Source organism: Zerene cesonia, chromosome 11 (genome assembly GCF_012273895.1).
Source record: "Zerene cesonia ecotype Mississippi chromosome 11, Zerene_cesonia_1.1, whole genome shotgun sequence".
Lineage (NCBI taxonomy): Eukaryota > Metazoa > Arthropoda > Insecta > Lepidoptera > Pieridae > Zerene > Zerene cesonia.
Window position 1 is genome coordinate 497,966 of NC_052112.1, and position 11,593 is coordinate 509,558.

Sequence of the window (11,593 nt, forward strand, 5' to 3'; positions counted from 1 at the left end):
CCCCCTCCCGACCTCACACCCCGAGCCGACCAGCCCCCCTACACCCGCATCTCCATAACACCCCCGCCTGCATACACAAACTTTTGCCCGTTTAGGATGAGAACCGTACCATAGACAACTACTATCGCTTTTATATATCAACAGAAATTATTTATTAAAATTTAATCCTAGGTAGGTATTCAAATTTAAGCAGTTTGTGCGCGACCTCGCCGAGTTGCCATACATAAAACATTAATATAATTTAATAAGGCGACATTTTCTAGTTACATGTGTTTACGTAAGCGGGGTGGACGAACTCTGTTCGAATCACCTTCGCGGCGTCCCAATATACAGGTTGAGGTCGAATCGACAATAAAAGTAGTTTTCGATAATACCGAAACGAAGTCGACAAACAAGATAGGCTTTCGTCACAAGCGCGGGAAAAATGACAATGTCAAAAGAACAATAATGTCGCAGAAGTGTGGCCAGTTGAAAAAAAACAATTCTCTCGTGAATTGCGCAATTGTAAAAAATTGTTTAGTATCTTCCTGAACCTGGCCCCGATCCTGACCTTCCACAATATCGAAAAGCCTAAATACATCGCAAACAAACGTGGCGTTGTTCGATAACTGCATCCGGGCACTATTTGCATGTGAATTAAGTTTAGGCCGATAGCCTTATCAGGGGTTATCGGGCCGGCTCGGACACCTATGTTCCCGTTTTGAAAGTTATCTGTCTTATTCGTTCATTGCTTCGGGATATGTTATGAAAACAATTTTTACGTTATGTCATTAAATTAACATGCACGGAAAATTTGCATTCAACGTAGGTATATGAGTTCAATGATGCCATTTTAAATACAATTTATAATTTTGTTTTAATCGAGGAACGTGCATGAATACTTAAGTCGCATCCATGTGAAAATAACTGCCCGTCTTTGAATGTATACATTTTTTGTAATACAGATTGTATATCTTAAAATTTTATTACTGCTGCTAAAATATCAGACTGTCGTTTCTACTGCATTTACGCTGGACTAAAAATGGGAAATAGATAAGTGGCAACTTCCTATTTAGATAATGACTGACAAATGTAAAACAAAGAAAAAATAACTCGAATACCCGTAATCATGCTTATCACCAATTTGAGCATGTGCGTATGTCTCACTGGTGAAACAATAAATTGCCATATACAAATTTAAACAATTGTTAATTGAAAAAATCTAATACTTCGTTTTATTATAGGTAAGTATGATGTTGAGTTTGTTATATTATATGATTAATAACTAACTTAATCACAGTTTGTATTAAAAAGGTTTTTGAACTGTTTCGAATCACACGTAAAATTGTAATTTGCCACATAATAAATTTACTTGATCTAACGCGATAAAGGAAAAACGTTCTAGGTATATCGTTTCTGTAAAAAACACCTATGTATACAGTAAATTAAATTCAACCTTTATCATCTATTGATGTTATTGTAATTTATAGTATTACATATAACTATAAACCATATGCTTGAATTTATACATAACAATATTATTCAAGATGTACGTCATAGATAATTGTATTTTTTCCCTCATAACATACAGCCAACCTGTTTGTCAATTACTTTTAATAAAAATCTTGAAACACTACAATACAACGAGAGTATTATATTTCAATGTTAAATAGCAAGCAGGAAACACGATTAATTTATCAATCGATCGGCGGGATATTGTTCGATGGCGTCATAAAGGATTACGCCATATTGCCATTTGCCAGTCGACCAATGACAACGGGCTCTCGCGACATTCGTATGTAAAATACAAATATTTTATGTTAAACCACGCATTGAACTCGATAACTGTGAAAATAATGCGAGATACAATTTTTAAACATTCAGTGAACCGCAACGGCGGACGGATGGAAATTGCTACTAAATTGTATGGCAAGACGAGTGTTCGAATCCCGTCTCACATCAATTTTTTTCTATTTAACTTTATCGCATAGGTTTATTAAGTTGAACATTTACTTTTTTAAGAAAAATTATTATATCTCTTATTTTTTATAAACAATAGATCCATTGGCCCACAGCGAGATATGTATGGTTACAAAAATATCGGAACCTGACCCCATTACAGTGTCGCCCTCTAGCGTTATCTTTGTTACATAAGGTGCATGCGCCGGCGCAACGCTGACCTTACTTAACGCAGCACTAGTTATACTGATACTGTAAATACTATTGTACTACAGTTTACGTAAAATATAAGTATTATTTAATGGTTGTTAGGTATTCATCTTTAACTGAAAATGACAAAAGAATTTACTTATAAGAAAAAATAAGCAGTTAATTTTTTTCTTCAAATAGAAGATAAGTGTAAATGTTAATGGCATTTAATGTTTCTCTTCATTAAATAATAATGAAACTTGGAATTATGCTAAGCTGACAATGACTGATTGAATTTTGAACACTTAAAATTACATTTAGATTTAAGCATTCGGACGAAATTAATCCCCACTAATTTCATGAATGGAAATCCTACTGAAAAATGGAAATAAAATATACTTTCTAAATATCCTTTTAAAATATAGTTTTAAATAAATACTCAAATATCATTAAAAACAATAATCACAGAATAAAATAAAAATTAGACACGACAATGTCACTTTGACGTGCGGCAATTTATTATAATTAACAATTAACCTCCCGTTGTTACAGCGAAATCTAGACATTTATTAAAGTAACAGGAGCCTGCGGCATACTCTATCCCCTGGCAACTCATGTGCGAACTAAAACACAAAAACTTTTAATGAGTACCTAGCTTACGGCTCTCTAGTCCCAGTAAATTAAATCCCTCCCAGCCTCTACAAATAGACATCAAAATTTAATTCTCAACCATTTTACCGCAATAGATTCGCGAACTAAAATATCTGAGTTTCATACTCATCTTTGGTGCGTGTCTCATCAAGTAACTAGCAATAAAGTCGCAGAATAAACCGCGCAGTGAAATCTTGTGCGGGAGACGCGGGAGTAGAGTGTGTGTGTGTTTGTGTGAAGGTCAACTGGCGGCGTCATTTCCTGGTCATTGCACGCCTCATCCGACGTCTGCGCACACACACAGGCGCGCTTAGAAACACGCACACCGCTTTCCGGTCGCACAGGAAAACGTCCTATGTATCCATTGTGAGTTGTCTATGGAAGGATATGAGTGCATAAAAATTGCATTGTTTATGCATGACAATCAAACTAGAATGCCTGAATCTTGTTCGTTTTTCGAATTTAAATTTGTTTTCCTTTTTTTTTAAACGATTTCCTTTGATAGATGAGACAAAAACATGTTTTGAACAGATCAAAACAAAATCAATCTTATTAATATTGTAGGCCAATATATTGAAACGCTATAATGAATTTTTATCCACATAAAAATGAAATCTACGCAGTTACGACTCTCTGAAATATGTCTAAAAACTATATTTAACAAAGCCGTGTTTCGTAACCCTTGCATCGTGTTATCTTTTCCTCCAAAAGATAGAGTATTTATTATTTGCGAAATATTCGTTTTTGTTACTGAGAGGAAATGTCAATATCACAACGGCTTATACTTTTATCGTGATAAGAATTTGCAAACTACCTAGAAGATAATTTCTGATGCATAATATAATATTAGCATGCTAACACGAAATTAAGTAATTTTTGACAACAATAAAACGTAATACAACGTAAAAATAGATACCTAATTCTAATTTGAAGAGATTAAGTTTGTAGTTTTCTCGTTGATAAAATAAAAGCTTGTTTTGCAACACAAATTCTTGTCCTCGACCTTAGCAACGCGGAAGGTGACCTAACATTTGCCAATAAAATCTTTCGGGAAAGTAATCGAAGCCAATCGTCGCTTTGGCCAAGTCCCAATTAAAAATATATACAGAAAGTAGAAACACGGGCGCCCCAACTTGCTATTCGATCATTTGACGTTTGCTTTCTTCAAAATTCGGTTATTTCAAATTTTGTTCGATTTTCGAATCGCTGTCAATTGTCAAAGCGTAGGATGGCTATCATATTTCCTAACCGCATTGAACGAGACACTGTTTTATGTATACAACACAAGAGGTCTGTGGGTAACCTATTTATTACGCGGGATGCGCTCGCAACCGGTTCCTGGAGAGTTAGGGGGACGCAAAGGAATAAAACAAAGCTAAACGCCAATGGTTTAAGGTTTATATTGAAGCAATTTTCCCATAACTTAATGAGTCTAGCGCTACCCGTATACGGCGTAACCTTGATACTGCAGAACCAGTAGGATGCGGCCATTCGCTAAATATAGAACGTTATGTCGCTTTTTTTTCTGTTCTGTCTTCCCAGGCTCGAGAGGGATTTTATGGCGTACATGGAAACGGTTCATTAAATTGTAAATAACCGCCAATGAGACGCCTCATGCCGTTACTAAACAAGCTTGCTTTGCGGAATGCAATCGAGTAGATTCAGGATTAAACAAACTCAACTTTATCACCAATAATTCCAATAAAAATATTGATTTACCAAATTACAAGTAAGTAAGTATACTAGCAATTTGAGGCCTTGCGCAGTTATAAATATACGTTAACCGTTTTGTAGAAAATTAGAAACAAAACCTCCACAAAGGAAGTCAAACGGTATAAACCCAGTTTTTCGTTGGGGTCTGCGTAAGAACTCTGTCACCAAGAAAACTTATTAATGTAAGTAGTTCACTTGGAACGTTTTCATTTCGTAATTAACACGCAAACTTTACTGAAATAACCTAGTTTCAGTACTTCCGTTTATTATAAAAACCGAACGATTACCACAAACTTTTCCTTTCAACATCATAAACAAACAATAGAATCTCCACAAATTTAAGCAACGATATGTACAATATCTGAACAATGTTATATAACAATTAAATTATCACATTTCCCCCTTACATATCGCAAAATTTGTTAATAATTGCACGAAACGAGAGTTTATGACTGTTTGACTCATTTAAATGTCTATGTTAAATTGGGAAGGTAGGGTTAGGAACAAACTCGCCTTTCGAAAACTTTTCTTCCCAAGGTCAGGGTCTGTATTATTCTGTACCACTGTTTCCTTGTGAAATAATTAAAAATAAATGAATATATTTGATAAATGGCGTCAATTTTTAAATGAACTTGATCTTTGATGTAACTCGTATTTACATAAAATGTTATCTTGCTTGGCTATTTTTTATAGACAAAGATATTGAATTATATTGTGTGCGTCAATTATATCACTACTCACAATCAATTTTTTTATTTATCTTTCTATAATCGTGTCCGCGGTCGTTCGCGCGATTTTAATGTCAAATGAAGAAAAAAACAAAATTAGTCTATGGTGTTTATAAAGAATTTAAGAAATGTTACTACATCGTAAGCACTCATTTGATGAACGCGCACACGTGTCAATGGGGTGAACGACCGATGATAAGTCGCGCGAAAATACGCGACTTAGATAATATTATTAGAAAGAATATGGCGGATTGCGGACGCGAACATGACTTGTGTTTATCGCCCAGACTAAAAATACTATTCGCGAAGGAATATGCGTTACATAATATCACGATGTTATTCACATTTCTCTTAAAAAATATGTTTACACGAAAATAGTTCACAGATGATAAAAGACAAAGAGTAAAGATGTGTTCTTTATTCAAATTTGTATAACAGTAGTATGATAATCGATTTGAAAACAATCACTAAAATATGAATAAAACATGCAAATTATTATTTAAAATTATTTTCCTACATAATTCCAATATTTCTAACGGAACTACTGCAATCACTCTAGGTATAATTAATAATTTCTTATCGTAAAAATTACGCGGCGAAATAACGCAATTACCATTTTATTCTGCAACTTCCTTATTTCAAAAAACTGTTCCAACCGCGTTGCCAGTTAGAATAATTATTGTGGCAAAGCAAAATACGATATTGACCCGAAGAGCGTCTATTTTGATCTACAGAAAATGTTTTTAGGTCGGAAGTATCTCAGCTCGGTTCAGTTTTATGATTTTTCCACGAATACCTCAAACAAACAGCTGTTAAACAAAGTTGTTTTTTATTATGTCGGTACCTACCTACCAATATAGATCATGTATGAAACTTGCATAAATAAAAGTAGATATCGCTATTTTATCAGTTGCTGATAAGTATGTTAAGATAGTTAGATGTTGTGAAAGATTGAATTACTAATTTTTATCTTTTTTATTTTCATCGTTCAAAGAAGTTGAAATTTGAATAATATGTTATTAACATAAACTTGATTTATGATATTAACACTGTCTGATATTTTTTTTCGACTTCATTTTTAGGAAATGATATAAAACGTCGGTTTATTTTTGAACCAATAAACATCGAACTGTAAATTCGAAATTTAAATTACCCTCGCATGGTTTATTCTTCTTTTTTTTTTATATAATTGTCGATGGTTCTTACACTAAATTATAAAGATGAAGCCAACGAATAGAAATAGTTAAAGTTAAAATAAAAAACCCAGCAAGTGATAAGCGTCTAGCAGATAGTATTAGATTGCGTCAAGCGCTTGCCTTGACCCCAATACCCGGCTCGCCGAGCCACGTTTTCCTCTATACATGTCAGTTTCACTTTCAAATAATAACATATATTACACACTGAAATTAATATATGTCCTGATATCAGACATTGAGTAACAATTATTATTACAAAAGATAAATTACACTTTAGATAACATTTTGAAAGTACCAAGTTTTTTTATAAAAATATAAATAAGAGATATATTTATAAATCAAAATAAGTATTTAATAATTGATCTATGAAACATCAATATATACAATGAATCATGCTGTTTCGTTTAATTCTACGATAGATGAGTTGTCTCTGAAAGGATTCGTGTTTCCGCAACACAACAGTGTATTGTTAACACTAGATTGTTATCAAACATTAATTGAGCTAGACTTCTCGCCTCTAGATGTATTCATCTTGTTATTACAATGCGTATAAACAATGTATTTTGTATTATACATAAAATTACACCTATGTACACGACAAGGCATTCAATATCTTAACTACATAAAATATAAAAAAGAGTCGAAATAATAATTAATAATTTCTTATGTGTTTTGGCATTTAACGCGTTTAGTGTTAATTTACATAAAGCTAAAATAAAAGACAGAAATACGGCATGAATTGAGAACGCTTTATTTGGAAGTGTTTGTACATAATTGAAGAACAATTTCATAAAGTAATTGCAACATTGCTTATCAAAATCGACATTCCTCTAACCCACTTTATATTGTATTTTAATGGAATCCAATATCGCAGTGCATTTCCTCTTTAGATAATTACTGTTTTCGACCCAACAATAATAACTGAGTTCAGTGTTTCGAAGGAAAACTGGTCTTTGGAATTAATGTAAAATATTGTTGTCTTCGAAAAGATTCTCCATAGATTATCTATTAAATTAAAGAGAGTATTGTAACCAACATACGAATAAATAAAGCATTCGATACAAACCTCGTGATTAATGAAAATTGTCTATATTTCCAGTGGGCGGTGTGGAGAGAGATCCGTACGCGTACGGGTACGGCGGCGGGGGGGGAGGGCACCACTTCGCCGCGCCCGCGCCGCCGCCGCTGCCGCACGACGACCTCCCCTACTCAGTGTTCGACTTCGGCGACTACCAGCGGCACCACCACCACAACAAACTCAAGCCCAAAAAGAGGCCGCGGACCGACGCGCCGCCCACGCCGGGCGTGAAGCGCAAGAGCCGCGAGGGCTCCACCACCTACCTCTGGGAGTTCCTGCTGAAGCTGCTGCAGGACCGCGAGTACTGCCCGCGCTACATCAAGTGGACGAACCGCGAGAAGGGCGTGTTCAAGCTGGTGGACTCGAAGGCGGTGTCGCGCCTGTGGGGACTGCACAAAAACAAGCCGGACATGAACTACGAGACGATGGGGCGCGCGCTGCGCTACTATTACCAGCGCGGCATCCTCGCCAAGGTGGACGGCCAGCGCCTCGTCTACCAGTTCGTGGACGTGCCCAAGGACATCGTGGAAATAGACTGCTCGCTCGCGTAATGTGCTACAGTGAATCTCTCGTTTGACACTTGTTTTCCGCTCTTACGTATTTTTCACTTATAGTAAATTCTACTCATCATGCATTACGGTCGCTTCTAACGTAATCCGATCGATTTTGAATTTAATATATATTTACAGAGTAGGAGAGACGAAATTGATTGCTCAAACGTTTATATATCTATTTTTAGGGGAATTTCAAAAGGAACACTTAAATTTGCTAGATGTTATATGGTATGGAGTGAAATTTTGTATAATGTTGAAACGAATTTTTAAATGTTTGTATTAATATTTGTATACATGTATCGTCGGCTCCGACTGTACGCAGAACTTCCTACCTCAAAACTACGCAAAACACATATTATGAATATACAATTTATTCGACACAGTTTTTTACAATATGCAATAAGTATAGTCTAAATAATAGTTTTATTAAATAAATATTTACGTAAAATGTTTATATTATAGTGAAAATTATCATATATTCCCTCAGATGAATATGTATTTTCCTTTGGTGCTTTCGATGCATTGCATATGTTCTTGTTACAATTAGTCCTCATGTTTATATATTATACATTATACATTAATCTCTTAATTACGTAAATCAAATATCGAGCCGTTGTTCCTTTGTTGTAGCCCGACCTTTATAACTGCGATGAATGCACCTTGATGACGCAACGAAATATTTATTAAATCAGTATTTTAACGTATATTTGTGACGGTTAAAGTTCGACCATAGTCCTGCGAGAGGCATCGAGTGCATTCCGCAATTATTCATGGTTTTTAAGTCGTCAGACACTTCTTTTTTCCAGTTGAGTAGAATGTCCGACGTCTTAATGAAACCGAATTTTTCAATTGATATTATTTAAGTGTTTGTGGGATTTTGAATAAATTCTACGATTGTAAGTACTGAAACCTACTGCCAACTTTCTGTTAGTAACTGATGAATAGTTTAAGTGATGGAATTCGTGAGTTAATTGTGTTAATTATTACAAATAGATGTTTACTTGTAAGTGAGCTGTTTTAGAACACGTCTAGTTTATTTCGTTTATTTAAATTTATGTTAGGACTGTTGGACGGGGATCTCGAGCCGACATTTTTTGACATATCAGAAAAATAAAATTGTCTATGGAACTTTCCACAAATCGCATTCGTTTCGCTGCATATCAAGAAAGTTCAAAAGCCGAGAAAAGAAAACTATTTATGTGATATATAATTTCTTACAATATCAGCTCGAGACCCCTATTTTTGTTACCTGAATAAATATTAATAATAAATTACGATTTGTGGTCCAATGTTAATGAAACATAATACTTTTATCTAAATAGTTGATAAATAAATCGAATAAGCAGTAGTCTAGTTCGCGTTGCGTTTTATCAAACAATGCAAAGACAGACGAAACATTATATATTAATACACATACGTACAATAATGTATAGTTTTTATTTGTCTATGAGTAGAATGGAGAGGAATTGTTAGATAAGTGATGCGTCCAAATCTTGAAGATGTGGCGAAGTGCGTAGGCCGTGCACATAAAACTGTTCCCATATGTTACGAGATATTTTTATAAAACGTTGAAGTATATCATATTATTAGCGAGTAAGCAACAGAACTATATCGGATTGTCGGCCTGCGCGCCTGAGTGGAACTGATGAGGGTCAGAAGCCTTAGGAGAATCGAAACGTTAAGAAAATGGGTGCTAAGTGTGGGAGCGTCGGAATGCAGACTCATACTTTAAACATACCTTCTACTTAAATATCCTTTATTGTCTGCCCAGTGCGTTAATATTGAACGAGAATGTTGGGCATGTCGCATCCAGCAAAACAAAACCAGTGCCCGTTTCATGTGATTACAATAAATATAATAAAAACGTGGAAATTTTATTCGTATTTACGTAGTTAGGCGAAATTCTCAAAAGGACTTTCTATCGGAGCTATTTTCTTGCTTTTGTAAATATAATCGTAGGTTAACTTATTTATTTTGTCTCACGTGACAGCATGATTGCCGGATCCGCGCAATTGGCAGAAGCATCGTCGTTATTAGTGTATTTTAAAAATTCTATTTAAATTCAACTATCACTTAAGCACGAATATACAAAGAGGAATAACTTTCTATATATTTAGATAATTCATTTTTTTAGCCCACTGCGCAGATCTCGATACCGCGTGATACATGTTTTTTCCTTTTTAGGAAAGTTCGTTCTATAGGTTACAAATTTTATTGTAAAATATAAAATTATATAATAAATAAATTTAATAGTAGGTAATGAATGGACCAGGCGATGGCAGGGGAGTGCTCTCAGAATTTATGATTCGGCTAGTATAGTGTTGAAGAGTTACCGGTAGGCAAAATGTCAGAGCGACATATAAAATTATGCTCGATATAAAAATTAAATTTAGTCGAATTGATGTTGTTAACGAATCAAAGTTTCTAATAATTAATGTACTTAAATTTTCAATGTAAATTTTAATGGCACTTCGAAAAATTATTGTTAAAATTATTTTAATTGAGACTAGTCTTAGTATCTTAAAATTTCATTTTTAAATTATTTCTAACGCCGGTTCGGCAAAGGGCGTTTGTGGCGCGGTTTCAAAATGGCCGTTGACGAAGCACAGATTACGAAAATGTAAATAGATTAAATGAACGCACACCCTCATGACCGTGGAGCCGCTAGATAGGTGGAATAGAAATTGTGAAATAAATAGCGCGGAAGCAATCAGAAGGTTAGTGAATTTGGTATAAGGGGGAGGGGGAATCGTCCGAATGGGAAACACGTTTTGTCTACTTTTTCATTATATTATACTAAATCGTTAATTAATGTCCAAAATTAATACGTAATTCATGAATGTTGTGTCTTGTTTCGCCTATTTTTAATTTAATTGTAATTTTCGTTTTACTTTTTGCAACGAAATTTAAATGCCTGCTTAATGCGTTAAATTTGAAAATTAATTTATTATATTCTGAGAGTTATGTGCGATAGTGATTTTGCGTTACATTTGCTTTTAGGTTATTGCAGTTAAAGTCCGTTTATTTTAATTTTAGTTGTATAATTTAACAAAATATTGTATTTCTGCCCCCTAGTTAAGTTATTTTTCTATGTATAGTTAGTTATAAGTGTAAATGATTTAGCACATAAATTTGATGCATGATGATAATGTTAATAAAATATCCACAATAAAATACAACTTCATCTTTTATTACACCCTCTCCCCCCACAAGTATCTATAGACTATAGCTGCCCAATTGTTTGACTAATTATTATTAAATATTATATTGTGTGCTCGCATTTTGAAAGTAAATACAAAAGTTTTTATTTAATTATGTCTATAACAATTCAATATACAATAAATAAATAAAAAGTCTCTAATTGCTTTATACATTAATATTATACATATTAGATATATTGCAAGTTACATATTTTATGCATAAGCAAAAGGCTGCGTCTTAGCTAAAATGCTGACCAAAACTCGAGAGCATCAGACAGCGCTGGTATTCAGACGCCCCTAAAAATGAAAACTTAAAATAATAATGAGAAAATAAAACATTTTCTAA

The 11,593-nt window shown here is 34.1% G+C and overlaps 1 protein-coding gene across 3 annotated transcripts in view; it reads left to right on the forward strand.

Moving 5' to 3' along the window:
* Nucleotides 1-11,226, forward strand: part of LOC119830577 (ecdysone-induced protein 74EF) — a 166,545-nt gene extending 155,319 nt beyond the window's left edge. For all 3 annotated transcript variants that reach the window (XM_038353643.1, XM_038353644.1, XM_038353645.1), the window contains exon 10: nt 7,515-11,226. In XM_038353643.1, coding sequence (XP_038209571.1) covers nt 7,515-8,044 — 530 coding nt within the window. In that variant the 3' untranslated portion in view covers nt 8,045-11,226. The remainder of the gene's footprint in view (nt 1-7,514) is intronic.
* Nucleotides 11,227-11,593: the final 367 nt, after the last annotated feature.